Source organism: Anopheles funestus, chromosome 3RL, assembly GCF_943734845.2.
Source record: "Anopheles funestus chromosome 3RL, idAnoFuneDA-416_04, whole genome shotgun sequence".
Taxonomy (NCBI): domain Eukaryota; kingdom Metazoa; phylum Arthropoda; class Insecta; order Diptera; family Culicidae; genus Anopheles; species Anopheles funestus.
Window position 1 is genome coordinate 17,878,550 of NC_064599.1, and position 23,901 is coordinate 17,902,450.

General features: G+C 44.1%; 1 protein-coding gene and 1 long non-coding RNA gene across 11 annotated transcripts in view; both read left to right on the plus strand.

Annotated features, from left to right (window-relative positions):
* The window catches only part of LOC125767998 (myb-like protein A), an 85,831-nt gene that overhangs the window by 54,762 nt on the left and 7,168 nt on the right, over positions 1 to 23,901 (plus strand). For 3 of the 10 annotated variants that reach the window (XM_049435075.1, XM_049435073.1, XM_049435074.1), the window contains 6 exons: positions 7,183 to 7,579; positions 8,155 to 8,842; positions 9,049 to 10,001; positions 10,074 to 10,881; positions 10,955 to 11,113; positions 23,477 to 23,789. In XM_049435075.1, coding sequence (XP_049291032.1) covers positions 7,183 to 7,579; positions 8,155 to 8,842; positions 9,049 to 10,001; positions 10,074 to 10,881; positions 10,955 to 11,113; positions 23,477 to 23,789 — 3,318 coding nt within the window. Of the gene's footprint in view, positions 1 to 586; positions 1,137 to 7,182; positions 7,580 to 7,879; positions 8,078 to 8,154; positions 8,843 to 9,048; positions 10,002 to 10,073; positions 10,882 to 10,954; positions 11,114 to 23,476; positions 23,790 to 23,901 lie in introns of those variants that run through there. The other 7 variants (XM_049435078.1, XM_049435077.1, XR_007418840.1 and 4 more) reach the window with 6 other exon arrangements.
* LOC125768031 (uncharacterized) lies at positions 13,729 to 14,906 on the plus strand. The gene is made up of 2 exons (XR_007418843.1): positions 13,729 to 13,829; positions 14,871 to 14,906. It is a non-coding gene; the product is annotated as an uncharacterized LOC125768031 (long non-coding RNA).

Consider the following 23,901-nt stretch of genomic DNA (forward strand, 5'->3'; position numbering starts at 1 on the left):
CCAAACACGAATATTTCCACATATAGATGTCAGTGCAAAAGGATAATTTCAGCCACGCTTTTCCTTCTTTTCCAACGGACCTTTACTCGAACTGCTTCCAATGCACATGCGCACACACAGATTGGGAATCGAAGCGACGCAAAACTTTTTTTTTTTGGTTGTTGCTTTGCACCCATCGGCTAAACAATAACATTATCCATCTGAAAAGGGGGGACATTTTTTTTTGTGAAAACCCTTTCTACGTAACTAACGCGCGGGCACACACATATACAGTTCAATTTTCCAGAACATTTTCTACGGTGGAAAATACCCAAGCTCTCTCTCACACACACACATGTGCATGCAGGGCACATTTTCTTCCTTTCACGGGCACACGGCGGCGCACATACTTCCAGTGGGAAAATGGTAGGAAAATTTGATAGTTCTGCAGTGGTACCGTTCCTGACGGGCGTACGTTAAAGTTTGGCTCGCGGTGAACCTCACACAGACAGTATTTCTTACTAAATTTGGCATTTGCAAACATTTGCAAATAAACATTTGCAGTAAATAAATAAATGCAGTGAAATTCTGAAAGTGTATCATATAATCGTGTGTGACGAAGTTATTCCATAAAGTGTAACATACAGCCACCATTTGTGAATGGAGATGCCTAGTACGAGCACCGTGCAATCGATAAATATTCACGTGATTGCAATGGGAAATGTGTGTCCCTTAGTGGATTACAAATAGATTTGCAATCAAACATAATTTGACATAGTGCTGCATGTGTGAAGTGAGTAGAAATTGGTGAAACTCTTATTGTACGAGTGCGCTGCACTGCACCAATCTGCCGGAAGAGTTGCCGTTCCCGGCCGTTTTTTTCTTCTTTTGTTTCACCACCTCCTGAAGGGACACCACCTGTCCCGGTGGTGCAATATATGTGCAGACCGAGTCGACCGGTAGCTGCAAACTCCGGGCGGCCCTAGAGCATTCGCTGTTCAGCTATGGATGAATGCCAGCATGAGCTCGACTTTGAGGAGCTAGAAAAATTGTGCAGAACCACACCGGAGGACGAACTGTCAGCGGAAGAGGAGGACACAGGAACAGAGCAAGCGGGCGGTGAAGAGGGAGGTGGAGCAGAAAGGTTTAGAGATATGGTAAGTTGTGATGGATCGATTTTTTATTCCTGCAACACTTGAAGAATCTTCCAAGGGGAAATGGAAAATCTCCGGCAAACAGTTCCAATAGTGGAGACAGATAGCAAAACCATCATGGGTAGGAAATCGATTCCTAAAAGCGAACACGTCATTTATGTCCTTTTTTGCTTCGCCTCTGAGGGGAAGAAACAATGTCGTCTACTTTTAATGTTCTCCTGAGAGTCTTAACCAAAGCATATGCTGTATCACAGCATCATGACCAGTGTGGAGAGCCTTAGAATTTGGAGACTTGCACGTTATCCGATTAAAACTTCACTCTAGTGGTGGTTTCTTATCCTTGGGAAACCATCAAACTACTTCAGAGAGTCCTTAAACGGCAAAACCTTGATTAACTGGAAATTATTCCAAAGACCTTCGGATCCTTCTTATACCCATGGTCACGGTGCACCGAAGGCTGCTACACACCATACCCAGGGAGAGCCTATACCCATGTGTGCGGCTTCTTGTACGCATGCTCCATCGTTTGTTTACGTCTGCAGTTGTGTGGACCGTGCCTGTACCACATTCAGCAGTAAAAGTAAAGCATCTTCTGCTGCCATGAATCAGTTATGAACGAAGAACGATGAAAGTTAGAAGTAATCGCGATAGGTAATACTCATAATGAGATGTTAATATGAAGGTTAATGTAACCAGCATAAGTACACTGTTATTTCATTAATGGGAAGATAGCTTGCTTCTGCTATGAAACATGCAGTACCTTTCTCTTTTACCTAATCGTAACATCTTGTAAAGAGCTTGTGACAGCAAACATAATAATTAAAAGCATAAATAAATCAGATGCCATCATCAAGACGTAAGATGGATAGATTCCCTCCAGTCAAGCGCATTCCTTTTCTACTGAAACATTCAGCGTCACCTTTCACGTAGGGATTTCTTCACCTACAAACGTAAGCAGCGTCTGGACTGATGGTGCAGTTGAAGTTCATGAACTTCGTTTGCCATCGTTAAACGCTGCACCATCATCATCTAAGGCTACACCGGTTATTGGCCTCGTCCGCGCGCACAGGTATCGGGGGAAAAAGCGTGGCGTAAAAAGCCTGCAAAACGATACGCGTGGCAACGAAGCGTCTACGACTAGTGGTTGCTCTGTCGCATGTTCTTTTGCAACGCGCCAGACAGACGCCAGTGCACCCTTTTGCCGACATTGTCGTTAATAATGGGTCTGCAGTGGAGCAGCCCTTCCATTTTTGCTTTACAAATAAAATATTCACAACAGCAATTGTGTTTCCATTTTTTTCAAAGTATTTTTAAATCTTTCGGATTGGTTTACGTCCATGCAAAAAAAATGTAAACAAACAGCTGTCAGTATACTAAGAGGTTAACGTTGACAGTTGGGATACTAATATGTTTTGTTTGACATTTCAACAGCTATTATCGATGGCAAAACACTTGTTTCTTCATTCCATTTTCTACGCAACAGTGGACAGGAAAAAAGAATCACCAAAAGACGCCAAGAACGAGCTTAGAGCTTACGAATGTCTTCAGGTCAAACTGAAACCTACACCCGGGAGTTAGCTCATCCAGCAGGCGGGTGGATATTAAACCGCCTACCGAACTTGCAAAAACCTACCTCGGCCAGCCCGATGTCAAACGTAGCAAATGCGACACAACATTGCATAATAATTGGATTTCTTCGAAATAAGAAGCACAGGTGGAACACTGCAAGGAACGGAACACATTCCTTTCCTTCTCCCCAAAAAAAACCCACTTCGTTCCGGACATTTTCACTGACAGATTTAGCCACAAATATGCTCGCGTGCCCATAACTAATCCAGCCGTAGTTTCGTTACCGCGCACGAAGCGCACCAGCTTTAAACAGACTTGTCATGGTTTGACAAATTTTCCTTCCCCAAAAAAACGTGCACTTTCCACGGTTCGTTGCGCTTTCCCGGCGGCTAAGCCGCTGTGGTGTACAATTTATTTTCATTTGCCGATTTGATTGTGGCATTTGTTGTCCCCCTCGCCACCGTGTCGGTCTCTGGTCGAAAATCGCCGCAACGCAGATCGACTTTCGATTTCTGCAAAACGCTTCTCCGAAACGCGCGTGTTCTGCTGTGGTGCGGTACGAAATCGCCCTAAAATCTGGAACCGGGACGGAGAAAGTCACGATTTTTTAGCCAGCATAAACATACACAACACACTGCTGTACGAACGGTTACCAGGCTGGAAACATATGGCCGTTGCAGTTCCATCGCGAAGGGCTATCGAAAATTGGTTCAAAATTGCTAAAAATTCACTGCAGAGCATATAATTTTACAGACGAAATCCACGATCTCTCTGCTACACTGCGTGAGCGCATGATCGTGGACGGGAGGTCCCATTCGATACAATACTTTTAATTTTCATTCGATTGTGCACAGCAATAAAAAATAAATCATTAAATGAAATATTAGTTCGATTGGTACAACGCGCAGCAAACAGAAGAAAAAAAACCCCAGATGAATACTTTCAAATTTCGAAAGCATATAAAAATCAACATGCGATACTTGACCGTGAGTTAAAGGCATAAGCAGCATGCAATGGATTCCTTTCCATTTTTACTCTGATAGTGTTGTTTGAAGCATTTTTTTGTCTTGTCTTTTCCTGTTCGTGCTCCAGTCGCACTGCCTGCCCGCAATTCGATTGCTGGTGCTGATCTTCTCTTTTCGAACCTTTTTTTCTTTGCCATGTACCTGACTTCTATCCGAATGCTCATCGTTCAGGAAAACGGCACCGAAAGGCAAAGATTTGCGTGTTGCTTCGTCATTTCGGCTGAACTATCGCCACGGTGTCTGTTCGTGAGATTGTGGGCCATAGATAAATAAATATAAAATGCCATACTGATGTACGGCAGAAGAAGAAAAAAATGCCTAACCGAACACGTTGACGCTTGTTTGCCCGATGGGGATGTTTCGTACATAAACAACAATCGATTTACCATCATCATATCCTAAACCAAAGTAAAAGAGGAAAAAAGAACAGATGAGAGGGATGAATGGTTGTTGGAAAAATAAAAACACTCTCGATACCGGTGCAGGAAACCTGCCTTCGATCGAGATCTTAAGCCTTTGGATTCCTCCCCCCCGGCAGTAACAGAGGGAACACAGGAGGGCAGGTCGGATAATTGAAGCCACACTAAAACAGACATGCGATTAGATGCGCAAAGCATTGCAGCTAAGCGGTTTAATGCGCTACAGAAATGGCACACAATTTACCCTTCCAAACCCGATAAACGATAGCGATCGTCATCCGAATAGGGGTGTGTAGCAAGAAATAGAGACCCTTTTTTGTTTGCTCCACTGTTCCACATTACCACGAGCACCACCAAAACGGCTGCGGCTCAGCAATGAAAGGTTAATAACAGGTTAATTTCATCCATTCCATTCAATTTTCCAACCAAAGCACTGAGGGGGGTGGAGGTGGATTATTGCAAGCGAACGATCACACACCGAGTCTATTGTGCATTATTGCACCGGTTGGCACATAATTGGATAAACCATAATGAAGATAAACGGATACACTTTGCTCAACGACACTAAACTGCATCAGGTTGGGGAAGCTTTCAGGTCGCTTGATAACAAAAAAAAAGCGATCAAAACCTTTTGTGGTGTGGAACAGCTTATGTAAGCAGTATTTTCATGAACCTTTTCATCCAAAACCATTATGAGATGTTATGCATTTCATTGCTGCAGTTCAACATTTCATCATACGAAGGGTATTAAAATGTGCTTAAAGTAGAACTTTATGTTTCGCTCATTACGTTTCTATGATTGGGTTCAACGATAGTATGCATTGTTAAGCTAGCATGTGACAATTTTTGGCAATACAAACATCTGTGTAATGCACAATTGAATTGGCCGAATGCCAACAAAACAGCAATCGATGCTTGAAAGTCAAAAAGGAGAAATGAACCATTTCGCATCAAGATTTTATTTGCTGCTGCAGTCCTAATCTAATCCAGCTGGTGTATAATGTTAGGTCATAAGGTCAAAAAATAGTGTTATTCTGATGTACAATTTTTGCTCCAGCTTCATACAGCAATAACGCGAAGATGAAATAGTCTATCCAGTATTGCACGTGTCATCAACACTGTTCGGTAAGGGTTCGAATCTCGACTAAACCTTATTTTTTCTTTTTATACAGGCTGATGAGTGTGATTTATAGGAGCTTAATGGATATTCTTTTTTACTCACCGATAGATTCTCATTAGTGTATTTAGGTAGTAAACAACAACATCAACAATGGGTTTTAATAGACATAAAGAAAAAGAAGGTGAAAACAGCGAAAGCGATGGTGGTCAAAACAAAATCCTCTTTTCCCCCCCATTTAATAAGCCCAACAACATAGCGTTCATTAAGCTTGTTTCAAACACTTCCTGCCACTTTTCATGTAATAATCTCATCCCATTAACAACAAGCTCACCTTTCTCCCAAAAATGAGCCATACCCTTAATTAACCAAAAAAAAAACAAAACTATGCCAAAAATTATCATGTTTTGTGGAAAAAAAAGTAAAACAAAACCAAATGTGTTACTTCCTTTTTTGCTTAGTGGTGGACCATCTTTTACAGGGCAAAACAACACCTGGAACTTGTGGCTGTGTATTTGTCCTACATTTGCAAAAATGCCACCCCCCCTTTCACCTCACGCAACGTTTAAGTTCAATAGGGACAGCAAAGAAAAGCAAGCTTTACTACAATGGTTAAACACCCTTTCCGGTACTATTATCTCATCTTACCACTGCTTAAGCTACTTTCCCTTCGATTAGGTGTGTGAGATATTAAACAGCAAAGCAAAACAACAACAAAAAAAGCGAACGATGGAATTTAGCGCTCCAAAAAGGGAAGACACCCTCTGGTCGAACACATTGCTGAATGCTGAAGGTCTTTGGAAAAAGGCAACCACCAAAGGCACGTCCAAATTATTCACCTGAGCTGGCAATCGGCAAAACACAAATACTTGAAGTAAATCGGATCGACCCAGGTCTTAGGCTTTCGTGCGGTTGGTTGTTACAAATTGTTAGCGCAAAGAGGTGTGGAGATGTTGGCACGTTTAAGCCAAACATGCCCATTAGCCAGAGTTCAAACGTTCAACCCAGTTAGCGTGTGTCCGGTACGGTTTCCGGCTAGTTAGTTAAGCGAAAGCATAGAAATAGCGAACGTTTTTTTTTTCTATTGATTACTTTCAAACGATGCATTTTTGCTATATTGTATGTTTGTTTTATTTTAATTTACAAAAAACTCCTTATCATCAATAAAACCAAAGCTCTTAAAGTTCATGGAAAAGGTTAAGCGGAGCATTTTGAGGGTTTGTTCCTGTGAAGACACGATTTTCATTGCATCTGTCCGAAGGGAAAAGGTAAAACTGTTCAAAGTTGAAGGTTGTTTCATGTTTGTCTGCCTTTAATGGAAAACACACAAAGCTTTGCTGGCAACACGATAGTAACGAGCCGTACGCAAATGTTTACATTGGTTTGAAATGGTTGGAGCAGCGTGTGGCCTTGGCAGTGAGCTTTGAGTCAACATGCAAACATCAGCTCGATGGTTTTTTTTGCACCCCCTTTTCGAAACTGCTTTTCCTGTGCCCAACACACCCTTTCTGTGGAAAAAGTTTGGAGAGGTTAAAAAAGTTCCACGTGCAGTTTGGATCCCATCATTATGGTATAGGTTCAATATGAAGCACCTGCTTTTTATGTTGTTGGAGGGAGATAAATAAAGCTAGTATTTATTTGGCGTTACAAAGGTCAAAGGATACGCCTTTTATGTGTGTTTGTGTCTTCCTTTTTCTTCTGTCCATAAATCGATGTAATAAGTATCGATCACTCACCGCCATATTATCACCTTTTATTAGTAAACAGACCGTTATCATCACTAACGGCTCACTGACAGCTCCAGCCACTTCTGCTGGGTGTATTTGCAGACAAATTTTTAATCAGCAAAACCGCAATAAAGACCATATAAAAACGCTAACATAAATCGTCTACCGTTTCGTCACCCTTCTACCATCCAGGGCCAATCGGAGAGTAAGAAAGCGTCGAAGAAAGCTGCCGCCACCGACACTGGTCTGCACACCAAGGGTACGGCCATGTCGTTTGGGTTCAAGAAACACAAGGTGCACCAGGCGACCAGTAACAACGGTACGATCGGTACGACCGGAACCAACAAATTGGCAACGGGTGCGGCACCACATACCGGCGATATTGGCGGCGGTACGGAACCAGTCCCGGGAGCGGTCGCTAATCAGATCAAGAAGTTCAACAATAACAACCTTACCAACAACAACAACAACAACAGCAGCAGCAATGCGACATTGGAAAGGGAGAAAGCGGAAAGGGAATTGGTGCACGCGACCGTCATCACGAACCCGGGTGTGGATGCGGGATTTAGCGACAAGAACGGAAATACCGGTAAGTGGTTTGGTGGAAAAGAGGGTGCCAGTTGGTAGAAAAAAATAGCTTGCAGTGTTTCTTAAACTTGTTAGCAATACAATCAATCCTAGGGGCTTGTCGTATGCCTTTAAAAATTTCTCTCCTCAGGATAGTTTTCAAACGAATCTAGCCAACGACATTTACGCACAATAATTACAAGCATTACATGACACTTGATCAACTGATCGAGGTCAACGACCTGTCGTGTTGACAGGTGGTCGATTTGATCGGCAGTTCACCGATAGCAATTAGCCTGCTAACACTCGATCGTTTCTGTACGCGCGTTTCCCGCAGCTAAAGACATCTCAATCCGAATGTCAAACGCTTATCTCATTGCACTATTCGGTTGTTCGTTTAGTCAAAGTATTCCTTTGGGTAGTAATGTAGTGCAACTGACCGCATTAAGTAAATATAAGCAGCAGAAACATTCGCATGATCGTTTGAAGATCAGCTACAACTTTGACGCGCGTTACAACAGTGCGTTACACGCATCTTTCCGACAACAGACAACATAATTAACTCTATGTTGGCGTTCGATTTCCCCCCCTTTTTAGGTTCAATCGAATCGGTAGAAGATACAGCCGGATGTACCGGGCGTAATACAGCTACCGGCCGTACCACACCACGACTGCAACCCGCAAAGAAAGACAGCCATGGAGCACCGTATCGTAGCAATCGGTTCGGTTTCCGCACCAACAATATCGTGCGGCCAGCATCGGTCGGACTGCAGCCCCGGGTGGCCAACGATTTTGACAAACATTCCTCCAATAACATCAACAACAACAACAACAGCATCCACACTAACAACAACAACAATAACAACGTGTACGTCGTTAGCGATAAACGCCGCTCGAAGAGTGCATCATCGGCGGCATCCGCACGCACAACCTTTACACCACTGTCCGGCACAACGGCTGCAACCGGAACCGGTGGGAATGCGGCCATCGTACTGCACCAGCATGCGTACGGTGGGGGTGGTGGTGCAAGTGCGCTGCATCGTCCATTGCCGAAATACCAGGCGCCGAATACAAAAATAACTCACAACACGACGCCGGCCACCAATAACGGGTGCGGTGGATATGGGACTTATCAGCAGCAACAGCAGATGACGAAATGCAACCAAGAGGAGCATAAAAATACTCAGCATTCCGGTTCGGGCTCGCGGCAAACGACCCAGCAACATCAGTATACGCACGGTAGCGAAGCCGGACAGAACGCGCCAGGCAGTAGTGGTGGTCTATGGTAAGTAATTCTATGGTCAGTAGCGTGGTTAGCAGAAGAAATATTCTTACCCGTAATGGACTGTAAACAGCGTTCTAAAACCGTTGTCATCTGCGTCACTCCTTATGTTACGGACGTACGTCGGAATGTTTCCGCTGAGTCGCTTAGAAGATACATTTATTAATAGCTTATATCTGACTGTTATTTTCTGTTTTTTTTTTTTGCAGCGCAAAACCACCACTGGCCGGCAATGGCACTGCTGTTCCGACGACTACGGCCAAACTAGGTCAGGAGGGGGCAACGATTGCGAGCAAGTTTACACTACATTCGTCCAGCCTGCCGAAACCACAGTATCCGGTGTCGATCTCGTTGACTGGCACCACCTCCGGTCCATCCGCCAGCTCACGGTACACGATGGACACGAAGGGTGCCAAACATGCAGTGAACGTAAGCCGCAAAGAGTTCGCCAACACAAACGTGACCGGTGCGCCGGCCCTCGAGGACACGACCACCACGACGACCAGCAGCATCCGTATGCCGAGGCAACGCTACCGCAACATGGAGATGGTAATGAGCGGCAGGCACAAGTTTGAGGTGCGCGATCTCGAAGCGCTAACAACGGAACCGATCGTACCGCTACCACTTCCGGAGCTACCGAGCGCATTCTGCAGCACAACCAATCAGCGCACCGCACCGCTCAGTGGACTGATCCGATCGACGGAGCTGAATGCGAGCGCTAATGCTTCCAGTCTCCACGATGACATTGATATCAACGACAATCGGTATGAGATGGCCGAACCCGGTGCCGAGGAGGAAGCGGAAACAACGCCCACCAGCCAAGATGGTGAGGGACCGAAGGAAAGTTTGGAGGAGGAAAAGCTGTTGCGCGATAACAACTCGTCGGAGAAAAGCCTGAAGGGTGCGCTGATGAAGGATCTGGTCGAGAGCTACGAGGAAAGCAAAAGTTCAACGCCAAGCTGTTCGAGGGCGTCATGGTTTACTGCTGGTGAGGCACTCGCTGCCAAAGACTTTGGTATTCGTAGCCTGAGCACTAGCGTTGAGAGCAGCACCACTTCGAAGCAGATGGATTCGATTCCAAAGAAGGTTCCGGCCCAGGAAGAACCGGACGAGGAAGATATTAGCTCCGTTACAATTACGGCGGGAAATCCTTCGGCTTTCTGTAAGTATTGTACATTATGTTAGACAGTCAGTTGCATGCAGCAATGCTAATTATTTGTGGTTCTTTCTTCAGCTTCCATCTCAGCGCCAGTTCCGATGGATGTTTCTACCAATCTGGACAGTGTGTCGGAAGTGCAGATCAGTTTCACCGATCCTGGAACCGACCCGCTAGCCTCCAGTGAGGCCGACGTACCGAATCGGATGTATCGTAATGAGCAGACAAAGTTTGCCGAAATGGCCGCAGCCATCAGTGACGTGCTGCTGCTGGATGATGAAACCTCCCCAACGGATAGTCTCGTCAGCAGCTGTACGGAAAATTCGGACGATGCGAAGAAACCACGCCACGCGAAGAAAGCGGTTGAAAACACAAAAGAAAAGGAAAAGGATATCGATGAAATTTCACCCGAACTGGATGAACTTACCAGTCCCGTTTCGCCCGGTACTCCGACGCATGCTTCCAACTCCTTGTCGCTGTCGGACGGTGGAAGAGATTTTTTAATTGACGATGAAATTGCTGATCAGCCGGGTCTGGTGTTTGACGAGGGTAGCACGTTGGATCTTGGTTCGCTCAATTTAAACTTAACATCGCAAAAGACCGACACACCAACGCTGAAGGATAACCACCACAATCGAACGGGTGGAGCGCCCGGTGGAGCAGCACAACCGACGGCAATCAAAGCGACTCCTCCCTCTGCTGCAAAACCACGCAAAGCGATGCCGGATGCGTACGAATCGCCTGCCCTGTCGCGCAAGTCAACGCGTAGCGGTAATCGGATGGCCAGAGCCGAATCGCTGGACACGCTATCGCCGTGTGATTCGATCGCATCGGATGATTTTATGCTTGACTTTGACTGCAACAGTAGCATGGATTCTATCGATCGGTAAGATTGAACCGATTGGAAATTTTATTATTTAGATGTGATATACGATTATCCATTTTACGACCTTCTTTAGTGTTGCTCGATCCAGTATGGGAGGCAGTGCTACAGGGTTAAACTCAATGGATGAACTGCAGCTGTGGTCCGAACTGGAGAACAAAGGGGGCCACATCATACGCGAATGGAGCACGCTTCTACGCAGCAGCCCACAAAGCATCAGCAACAGTACTAACAGGTAATGTTTTTTAATACACTTTTTATCTCATTTTATTGTACTTTTTTTTTATTTGAAAAGTGCGACTGTGACAAAGTTTGTTGATAGTTAAAATTAAAATCTCAAACTACAAGAAAATGCGAACTGTTCGCTACGCCCAACACTCGCCCCTAAAAGTATGCAATCGTATATGTACACATTATGGCACGTTTATAGCATGCTGCTAGAAAAGTGTGATGGAGCATTTGAGTGTTACACGATGCTTCCAATGCCAATCTGCATAATTTTCATAATTTGCATAAATAATTGTATGCTTTTATTGATCATTGTGCCAACATACATGTAAATTTGCTTTTAAAAGAGCATATAAAATCATGATGCTTCTGATGTTAGAATTAAAAAATCTACGAAACATAAAACTATTTACAAAAATTTTAAATGATACATTAACACATTTAATTACAATCTGGGTTGTGTATTCTGGTTCCTTTGAGTTTTTACACCGTCGTTCGATCTCTGCAGTGTTAGCACGAATCAGACAAGCCAATGTCTAAACAGTAATCCATCCAAATTGGCTTACCCTTTCGCATGGTTGCACTAATTCCCGCCGTGTCTGACATGACGATGTTAACCCAGCTGGATCGACCCTAATGCGAGCGGATTACCGTCACCCTCATTAGGGTTGTGCTCCCCCAACGGCCTGACGCGTGTGTGTCTGTGCGCCTGTATGTGTAAAATCCATGATTGTTTTTTTTCCTAGTTTGCCTTGAGGTGCCGATCGGTATTGCTAGAAGAATAACATAGCAAAGATAGACACATTTGCGCAAATAGCGGATTCTCTTCAAATGTACTATCGTTTGCCATTTCCGGCAAACCCTCACCGAACTTGGCCCCATTGATGTTGACGGTGATCGAGCGAAATAAGCAAATGAAGCAAACCAAAAATGCGCCATCTAAGCTATTCCTTTCTCGCGCGTAGTTGCTATGCATTTGCACAACGCTGAGGAGGAATTTGAAGCATTTGAAAGGAAAGTAAGTTCCAAGCGAGGAAGGAATGGGTATGGGTAATTGCAGCGGGGGTTCAAAATTCATTGCTTAAATATAAATCGCTTCCAAAGCGAAACTGCTTACTTACACGGTCCCCCTACATAGCGGAGCTCATTCATGCTTTGTCAGAGAGCAACCGTCCCATCAACACATGCCCGCTTCCCTATTCTACACACCACCAAACCAGCATGTTCCTCTAGTCTTTTTGGGGGGAAAATTTGTTTTTCCTCCATCCTTCAAAGCGTAACTAATGGCGCTTATGATACACGGAGCAGATTATCGCGATCATGTTACTACTATTTCCATTGGGGAAGAGCGTACTATGCCTTGGCACGTCGGAAGAAGCATGATGTTGCAACATTACGCCTTTTTAGCTGGTTGGAAGGTATGTTCTGTAAAGGGCGTACTGTACGGTTAATCTGTTTACTGTTATGTAGAGCGTACTAGGTAGAAAAAGGAACGATGGGCTTCTCGTTAGTATGGTGAACAGTTTTCGCTAAAAACGATTAGCAAAAAAAAAAATGTGTGCCTTTTCATACAGAAACGATGGTAAAACTTCAACCTTCACACGAAACAAAATTGTTTAAAAATGCAATATGCAAATTATCTTGTAACAAACAACACCACACTGTTTCCTGGAACATATTAAAACTTGCTTGGTGCATTTTAAAATTTCCTCCCGATGAACCTTGTAAGAGGCATTACAAGGTTGAACGCTAAATAATAAAACCACGATGCACGTATGCAAGTTTTAGGAATGTTTTACAACGCTGTAAGAAGAACTGTGGCAAGAACCTTCTTGATGAACTTGCCCTAAAAACAAAATACCAACCCAACACCGTTACGAAATGCATCGCAACGCTGCATTAACCACAATTTGCAGCCAGTGCTAGGCGACCATCTCGCATGACTGCCGTTTCTCGTGTGCACTTCAGGAAGGGTTTGTATTGGTGTGAAACTAGACCACAACATTGCGTCGTGTGTATTGTTTCGACTTGCCAGCTGATGAGAACGCTCATTTCTACGCTGGTAGTGGTTATAAGAAAGCCGGTTTTTTCGAACAGCATAAGAAGCGGAGATTCTTGCTCTCGCTCTTCTCGCTTGATCATACCTTGATCAGAACTGTGATCTTCGTGATGCCGGGGTTTTTTTTTGAAAAATATCATAAGGAAACTATTAAAATAATTTCATGATAAGGTATGTTTGTGTGTAATAAATGTGTAACAATCTTGCTATAAAAAGTGCTAAGTTTAAGTAAGAAAATAGTTTTAAAAACGAATTCCCCACAGTGAAGTACACGCGCCGCTTATGTTGCACTCACACAGGTGGCTTGCTGGTACCGTCAATCGACATTCGTTACAACCCACCAACACCATCGAACGGGCAAACTATTTCCACGCAAACCATCCCCCCATTCGCCATGGGGGGAGGGTGTGAGTCACACGCACCCGTACGGTGTAGCCTCATAGCCCACAGCGGCGGATACCTCTCGGATTGCTTTTTGGGCTCCGTCAGCACCAGTCAGTTCTTGGTAGCTACGTATTACGGGCACAGCACACATCGCCGGTATATTCGGAGGGTACGCTTAAACTGGCTACTCTGCTCTACGTACAGTGATCGATGCTATATCACGATCACTACGAACAGTGTGGTGAGGCAAGGTTATCTCGCGCGATCAACCTCAATCAAGGTGTGTGGTGGTGGTCGTGGGGAAGTTGATTTGATAGAGGGCAAAGATCGACCTCATGGTCAGCTGTGTTCGGAGGCTGCCTTCGGTTAGTTCGATCGCGCGAAACTATTTGGACCATTTTCACGGTTGCGATCAGTGTGTGGTGTGTTGATGCTGCTGTACGTGGAAGGGACAAAGAAACTCTCTCTCTCCCTTTCTTGGACGCCTGTTTAACCGTCTTATGTTGTGTGTAACGCCACCGACTCTCACCTGATACGTGTGATGCACAGCAAAGCGATGCATTCGGACGAATGCATGCAGTGACGTTGGTTGAATTGTTTGTGGCGGTTGACTTCTAATTTTGACATCGTACCCCTTAGAGAAGCAAGAAGTTTGAAAGGGATTTATTTGGTGCAGGCAAGTAAGGGATGAAGCTTTCGTGTGCATGGATTACGATCGCGTGTTTTGTGTTTTAGGGTTGCATTTCCTGTGCAGTTTCAGGGTCAACCGAAGTGTGTTGAAGATTGAGTTTCTTGTCGTTGTTTGCCCATTGTGAATTACGGTGTATAAGAGAGCTACCACACCACCACAAAAGTGTGATTCGTAAGGTGGAAAAAGATATTTTTATTACTATCCGTCACATTTTTCTCGGTTCCCTTCTGGCTCTTTCTCTCTCTCTATTTGGTGGTTTTCGGTTTTGGTGTTTATACACTTCCCACAAAAAAAAGGAAATAATACTACAATTTGCGGTTCGGTGATTTAGAAGCAAATATCGTGTACTCTACACTTTCAGTGTGATCGCGTGGTGTGTTATTAGTTTGTCATTAGTGCAGTGGTAGAAGCTCGGCATTATTTAAATCAACAAAAACCGACTCTATCCAAAGTGGTGACGTTGGATGCTATAAAAACATAATTTCTAATCCATTGCAATTTTCAAAACTATCTTCTCTAGCTCTCGGTACAAACTAGAAAATCTCAACCTTTCTCTACCATTATCGCGACAACAAAAAAATAATAGCAACAACCAACCAATCTTACTCAAATAAAAACCACAATTTACAGTTTATACCGCACGTTCATCAACCCCGAGTTGGATAGGGTTAAAAAAAACGACTCGAGAAAAGCCTACCCATTCCATTAAGAATGTTTGCTGTCGGTTTCCACCTTCGGGCAGAGTTTTGTCTTTGATTGTTGATGTTCCAGCATTAAACCCACAGTCACGGGTGGTGGGTTGTTGTTAGTGCATGAGAAGTGAAAATTGAACCCAGAAGCTTTTTGGGCTTTAGTGTGTGCCGGCGTCTGAAGTGTGTTTTTTTGTTTTGTTTTTGCTTTTCGTGTTTGCCAGTCAAGCGAATCCGTACTAGGGCCGGGCAGTGGCACACAGCCCCAACGACGAGTGGTTTTTGTGGTGGTGGTGATGCAGTGAAGTGATCGCAAAACCCCCCCTTGCATCGTACGTAGTGTAAAAAGAACACCTTTTTGGAGAAGATCCTCACCAGTGAAATTACCGCAGCAGAGCGCAAAAACGGCAAAACACGGGATCCACGGTATGAAGGATTGTGAAACAGCGGTTCCATCGCCGGCAAACAGTCCGACGTCGTCGGCCTTTCTGTCGGAGAAACCTTCCGCCAACAATAATGGGTAAATGATCGTTTCAAACATGTAAGCGCCTAGAGTATGGTATAGTTTGTGTTATGCAGTCTCGCGTTTTTTTAGGGCACAGCCAGTCGTGGCAAAAGGGCCACACGAAGGCTTCTGTGAATTTCTTACCTAGAGGAAACCGAAACTAGTCCATCGTTTCTAGTGTTCATTATGCTATTCTATTCAAATTTTATCACATCGTTCACCGTGCAGGAAGCAAACTGGGAAATTGTATGCATCTGTTTTTCCGCCATGGTCGACATTCGCAAGGTTCTAATTTACATTAAAAGAGGGAAATGTGAAATATTTTCATGTCAGACGCCATAAATATTATTTGATAGACAGTCGGAAGCTCTCTAGTGAAAGGTTATACGCTATAAAAGGCATTTGAATGTCAAGTGAAGCTTATATGGAAAGCTCACGCTTAATAAGCATTAAACTGTCATATAGGATCGCGAATAAGTACTTTAATGCTAAGCTTTTTTTTTTTTCTTCAAATCAAATATGCATTTCTTCCAATTTCTATTAAATCTCGCTCGCGTTTGTCTGGTGAAATCTTGCACGCAAATATCTCACCAATAAACTAAAGCGGTTAGGCAAAAAAAAACTCATTTCGCTAATTAAAATCAAAGTCTGCGCTACTGTGCGCTAATTACCATAGAATGGAAATCTAAACATAAGCACACGCAAAACTTAACCTTTCCAATCCATTCAAGCGTACACAGCTTGCAAAGCATTTCATCTTGAAAGAAAAGCATTAAAAACCCGTCTTATCAATGGTGCCCGATGGCCACCACTAGTGAACGCTAATGTGTTTGAAATTCCATGATGTGTGACCCGGTTAATTGTGAGTAAACAACAGCGCTGCGATAGATTGTGGACGGGGGCTTGTTGTGGCGTCGTTAGTCTCGCGTGTTTTCGGCGTGTGTTACTAAAGCAGCAGGCAAAACCGTTCCTGCGCAGGTGAACGTCACATGAGCGGATGAGCGATTGTTGCAGCTTGTTTTAAATAGCGATTGCAGTGTCTTAAAATAGTGCCGTTATGGCGAAGCGTTCGAACTGATGAGGGACGCTTAGAAGTACTAAATAATTTAATTCAAATTTCAAGCCACATTATTTTAGCCCCCTTTTTTTACTTCAACTAATTACGCTATGTACAAAAAGTGTTCACTTTAATGCGACTTTTAACAGCAGCAACACGGTCGAGTCAAAGCTGTACTAAAGATAATTATGGCTGCTTTTTTTCCACTACTTTCCGGACGTCAACTGCCTGTGCTTTGAAGGCCGTGAAACTTAAATGCTCTTGACCCGATAGCAGGCACTGGTGACCGGTTGTGCTATGATGGCAATTTGCGGACATGCAGTAACATTAAAGCATTTTCCACCAGACGTGTTGTAATGTGGTTGATACAGCGAAAAAGAAACAACGGTGGTAATATTTTTAAGTTTGCTAAAATAAAATATACTGCTTCTGAACGAAGCTTTACGTCGGTTTTCATGGCGAAGTAGTTTATTGAATGAAAATAGAGATAAAATTATTTGTATTTTTTAAAAAATCCTTAATCATGTAAATTTGTCAAATGGATTGCATACTTTCAGGGAAATGCTGCTAGAGTGCTATAATTATTTCCTATTATGCACAAAATAATAATTTCACCTGCCTAACCACTTTATGACAACAATGTTACCTCGCTAAAACTCTCATCTCCTTACCCGAACTCCCCAAAAAAACCATAATCTTCCTCGATGAACATTAGTTTGGTAATCGGAAAAGCTTCCGCACGAAAATCGAAAATTGCTCGCTCGGGTGTTGGATGATGGAGGGTGCAGGGGTTCCCCAGTTATCGAAGCTTAATCAATTAATTGTGTGTGGTTTTTGCGCGTATAGCCACAACAATAGGAAAAACATTAACTTCCGGTGCCGGAAGAGCCGTGTCCATTTTCCGGAATGGAAGAAATGTGAAAATAAAAGTTGGTTTCTTACCATTTTTCTCTCAACTCAACTCCTCCACCGTGCTGAGTGGGGAGGGGTTGATATTCCATTACCTATCAAATGCTGACCTAGGCCAACACGAGATGAAGTTCCGTATGCCACTTCGTTATAACAATAATCTTCTCTACTCCCCCAAAAAGCTCCATCGTGCTCTGCCCCTTGTTGCACTGATGTAGAAAGTAAAGTTGATTGCAGCCGAAAATCACCATTCACTCGCGGCGTGCTGTAGTTGATAAGGCTTGGTTCACTTGTACGAGCGCCAGACCCACACACCCATGTGTGTTTGTGTCTATTTGAGTATGCGATAACACACTCGAAGAAGCATCCAATAATGGTTATTGATTAAACGCATCCGGATTTATTACACGATCAGCCGCACATGCCACTGAAGCAGCTTCCTTCCGGTTATGGTAACGAAGGTTTTGTGCAACATTTTAAAGTATCGGTTGCAGCTCGTTTAACACCCCGGTACAAATCGATTTCCAAACAAAAAAAAAAACGTTTGCCGATCCAATGATGCGTTGTGGCCGTGTGTGATATAATTTCACGATTTCACGAACCCATTAACAAATGGTGAGTGGGAAAAATTGGATCCACCCAAAACAAGATGAGACGCTTAGATTGTGAGCAAAGCCTCTCACCAAGACGAGATGCAGTCACCATATGATGAGTCATACCGCAGTGGTGATCGGCTTCAAAACGACGAGGTGTTTTCCGTTCACCGTGGTACCGTAGGTGTAGAATGTATTGGTCGCGCATGGTTGACCACGACTCTCAAGCCTTTGCGAGGTTAAGTTCGATACGGATTGTTAGCTTGTTAGGTCTTGGGTGTGCAAGATCTACCATGCGTGGATATGCCATCAATAAACCGAACGTAAACGTAATCGTAGGGCCAGCATTCCTGCTGGGAGGCAGCTGAATTCTGGGTACTGTAACACCTCATCCTTCAACAATCCGAAAAGCGAAGACTATACCAATAAACCTTATTCTTCTACTCATCTTTTCGATTGATGATGATTGGTGGCATAATTTCCTTTCACCTCTTACAAAACTACCACCAGCAGACCGAAAGGGAGTTCCGTCAGGTGTGTCATCTTTTTTAATTAAGCGTCAATCCAATATTACCTCACGTATCCATACACGTATAGCCCATGCCTCTGCCACAGAATCAATGGTTTGGAAACGACCGCCAAAGTTTGAAACGCATTCTCTTAATATATGCCACCATTGCTTCAAACAAAAGATATTCGAAGTGTTCTCTCGTATGTCCATAGCTGACTCAGCAGCACAGTGTTCAAATATTTAAACAGTTTACAATGCCTCTCCACAAGAAGGAGGGGGTTACTAAATTCAATATTTATGTAGCTTTTGTTCGGCAAATGGTACGCGCAACACCGTCCAAAGGACGCGTGCTAGACGATAAACATAAACCATGGTGTTTTATGGCTTTCGTACTGGCAAAGATCTGTCGGCAAAGTGCTACAGAATGTGACAAAATTCACCTACCGTTCGGTTTTTGGTGTTTGGTGAAGTTTGTTGTAGATAAAACACATGAAATCATCATGTCTGTCGGCTGATGTGCTTGTAGTTCTCATCAGATGAACGCTGTTCTGTTTTGAAGCTATTTTTGGCTCAATTGTGTACAACATTTATCGTATTGTTTAGGAATTGGAAAGACGTTAAGATTTTTTTGTTGATCTTCAAAAGCCAATCGTGCTGATGTTTGAATAATTGTTGTGTTTTTATTCAGTTATATTTTTTCAAATATAAACATTTATTTTTAGGTTCTGTTCTGCTGCAAGATGTTGACGTCAGTATGCCTAAAATGTAAGGCAAATAAAAAAATTGGTAGGCGAAGTGAGTTCTAAGGTTCTGTGACTCAACCTTCGATCTAATACATAAAAAGTTTGAGGATTTGATCTTACCCGGATCTCTGTCTTTCTCTATGTAACAAGGATCTTTCCAACAACTTGAGGATACATACAAGTCTCTTGTTCTTGGACTAATAATCCGCTTGGGTCCTGTCAGATAAGATTCGGGCAAATGAGATCTTTGGTATATTAGACATTAGAGATCCTCAATCTGCTTTGACATTTGTGTAGTTAAAAATTCATTTGCACCATTTCTAGAAGAAACGTGAAAAATCATCTTATTGGTGATAAAATATCTTGTTGAATAGGTCAATAATTGGTCATCAATAGCTTTCACAATCGTGCATTACTTTAAACCCCTCTCAGATATATCCAACTTCACACTAGAAACCATCTCAACAACATGCAGTTCGCAAATATCACTTTGCATCACACACGAATCGCTTCACTACGATGCATTAGTGACCCAATTCCCCTGAAGTCTCTCGAGGCGGACAGAAAAGCAACACAACAGCAACATATCACACTTCGGGCAATAGAAACGCCCCCGGGCTGTTCCTCGTTTATCAGCACGTGATCCCACACGTGATCACGCGATCGTATTTCGAAAACTTGAAATCAATCGTCTTAGAGGGCGGCCCACTAAAACAGCCAGCTGAAAGAGACGCGAAAGCTAAGCGCGCGCGCGAAAATAGTTGTCGAAGTCCAGGTGAAGTTTGATGCCAATATCACCAATAATCGCACGCCGACACACGCCGACGGACATCCGGTCAGCAAGACCGGGCATGCTCGAGTGCACCGTAATTGGAGCTCTGCTTGCTGATGCTCGTGATTTATGTTGCCGGCAAACATTGGGGTGGCGTTGTAAGGGAGGTTTTCTTTCCTGTACAGTCTCTCTAGTACAGTAGCTAGTCACTTTCCTTGCGAATTTCACAGATTTCACTCAACCCGCCGTCCCGCTATTCAATCGATAGAGGAAAAAAGGGGGGGGCGATTTATTTTTATAAATAACTAGAAAACAAAAAAACCCCAACGAGCGATGTGAATTTCCTATCACATCCGCCGGCATCGAGTTTTTTTTTTCCTTCTTCTATTTCCTTCATGGGGATGTTTAGAAGAGGCAAGAGAAAAGTAATTACCCTGAGAATGGTCGTTTTTAGGCGTTCTTTTTTTTCTTCTCTTCGCTATTTGAACAAACTCTCGTCGCCGTTTGTTGTAGTTTATTGCATGTTTTTACTTTTGTATGGGCGTTGTAAAACAGCCAACATCCCGATGAAACAATCCCCAGTTTGCAGTAATGATTGTTTTAAAGAATTTCTACAAATATTTTAATAAGAGTTTTTCACATTCCTAACCAACATAAAGTACTGTCCGTTTTTTTTTAGTAAATTGAATTATAAAGTGTTTTACTTTTTTGTGTAAAATAGTAAATAACGTAGTACACTCAACCCTGAAAAGTGACATCATCCTCTCTCCGATTGGATTCGGCTTGCTTTTTGCTCGTTTTCCCGAGCGAATTTTCACGCTCCGCGCGAATGTCGGAGAAGATCGAGAAAATTGTCAAATGGTTCAGCAAACCTACTACAAACCACCCTCAGCCGAGTGAAATCTATCATCTGGTGGTGAATGTCACCGGCAAACTTGGGGTTGACCACCATTACTCACTTGCGATCCGATAGACGTGCGAGCAACACATGATCATACCATCCCCCAAAACTTCATTACTGCGGAAGGGGATTAAAAATTAAAAACTTCCCCACCCTGCCACCTAAAAGCGAATAACAAAGAGGCGACTGGGTGGTCGATGGACGAAGGTCTTATCAAACGACACCGTTTCGATACCCGGTGTGGTGGCCGTTGGCACCAGCAGAAGGGCAGCGTTGGCGATCGCGCTTACATCGTGCGTATTTGTCGTCCCATTCACTTTGCTTTGTTGCCATCGCTGTCATGCTTCTTGTTAACGCACTCACACGTTGGAGCAAAAAAATCGCACGCGGAAAAACTTTTGCCCATTTCACACAAACCATCCCCAATCAACCGAGCGAGGGGTCGGTGCACACAGGTGTCTATCCACCACACACCGAGAGTACGCGAATGCACAACCGAACCGAAACCTGCGTCGAGGAAAGAGGGTCTCTGTGTGGAGCGGGTGGACATCAAGCAAGGGGGGTGAAAAACAACACGGACGAGTAATTCCCGCCCGAAAAGAAAAGAAAAAAAAGAAAAACTCACCACCACACCCGGGCTGTGGCAGTGGTGGCGCAACTTTTGCGCCTCTTCAGTACGCAATCAGCAGCCACAGCAAGACGAAGACGCGCACGGGCGTGTGCTGTATTGGACTGCTCTGTGGGGTTTTTCGTTTTTCGGCATTTTTCGTGTGCGTGTGTCCATTTGTTTACGTTTTCTGGTTTTTTTTGCTTGTGACACAATCCAGCAGAGAACCGAAACAGCCGAGAACGCGCGAACTCCACTCTCCCATAAATGCTCCAGAGTAATACTCCTGTAGAAAGATCCTGCTACGAAATTTTCCCACCCTGTTGCTTCACTATACAGTGAGAGAGAGAGAAAAAGAGAGAGGGAAAAGGGCCGCAAGGGATAGTACAATAGTAGTGCTATATCCTTGAGTGTGCGAGGAAAATGGGAGCGAGAGAGCATTTTCCTGTGTGAAATGGAAATTCGGTACGAGACAACGAAGGAAACCACAATAAGGGTGCCAAATCTGTGCGAAAATCCGCGATACTTGCCGATGAAGGAGAAGTTTTGCTGAAGCCACAGTGTTGCCTGTCCTGTTCATATCGACCCAGCAAACATGCGTTCGTCGTCACTTTTGGCAAACACACAAAAAATGCCTTAAGAGAACGCTGTGTTTCATTTCTGTGATAATTATTTTTGCAATAACCAATATTGCTGTACGTTGTGATAAAGTGATGTTTCCGTTCCGGTGATACGTTTAAAATCCGAAAATCGATATTGCATCCGTGTACGCGACAGTGCGTCTTCTTAGTTCCCGTGTGTACGTTTGTGTTCGGAATCACGTCTTATCAATTTAAAAGTGGCACACAAAATCGATATACAGCAAGTGTTGCTCTTTTACGCGTCTTCACTAGTTCGGTGTACAGCCGGGGGTCGAGCCACCGCAATCTTGCGAACTGTTGATTTGTTATCGTCCAGCAGTTAGGATTAGTATGATAAGGGTCGATGGAGAAAAACAAAACAGAACCAACAAACCCGGCACCCAACAGTGCAGAATCTCGGTGTGAAGTTACACGCGGTCAGAAGTAATTCGATTACCCCGTGCCTTTTTTAGCGCGCTGTGTATAAAAGTTAGCACTCGCGAGCGCAAAATGCAATCGAATGCTGCCAGTTCTTCACCACCGATCGGTGCCCGCCGTGTCAAGACCGATCTGCACACATCGGAAAAGCTGTACATCCATTCCGTCGGTCGGTCACGATCGAACTCACCGATGCATGCCGGTCTCGTCGGTAGGCATACGAATGCTGCCCACCGGAAAGCTGCCAGCGAACCGAAAGGTCTGGTAGTGTCATCTACACATCCGTGTCACGCAACCAGCACTACCGCAACAGCGTACCTGACCGTACCGCATAACGTTACCACGTCGGTACTCCACAGTCCAAACCGGCAACGGAGCAGCAGCACCGGAACTCCATCCAGCAGGGTTGTTGGTTGCGGTACGGCCGCTAACACCCATCACCGACTTCTTCCACCATCGTCCGGCACAATCGAGCGGAGTGCCAGTGTTAGGTTGAGCACCAGTCCCTCCAGAGCAAACGACCACGGGGCGGGAATTGCAAATAGGTTACTATCGATTTTCTGCCACCGCCAATATACACGTGTCTCGGTGGGAGCGGTTTATGTCTAAAGGGGTGGACAAGGACAAAAAGGGAGAATTAGATTGTATTTCGAAGTAAACAGTTTTTACTGCACCATTTGTTGGGTTTTCTTTTTGGTTTTTGACTTCCAAACACCAATAAATAGTGTGTTTATTATGGAGAAAAAAGAACCACGAATGAATGGATATATTTATCGTATCCGCATTGGAGAGGGAATTCTTCAGGAATTCTACCACTAGAATTGTGGAATTCTACATATCACTAACGTTTCTCTCTCTCTCTCTATCTCTTTGCGTACAATTCTCTTCCAGATCCCAGCTACCAGCAAGGGCACGGCTACTTACCCGACGGCTACAGAATAATGCGACACCTACCAATGGGTCGGAAAGTCCCCGCTCGATCGACAGCCTGCCCCGGAGGACGTTTTCCGGCTCGTACAAAACGGCCACCCTTAGCCAGTTTCACAATCTCGCTAACAACAACTGTACGACGGACTCTGCCTCGACGGCTACCAACTCCGCGGAAGATCTCACCCTGCTCGACAAGTCACTGCGCAACTCCATGCTACAGGACGTGGTGCACTTCAAGAAGCAGCTGGTACGACTTCGCCGGATACTGCAAGAGGTGAGCAGATCGTGAGGGATCGTTGTTAGGATCTTTCTTCCTTGACAGATCAACATTGTCCGTTGATACGATCAGCCATAAAATCACACAGAAGCATGCCAACCAGCGAATA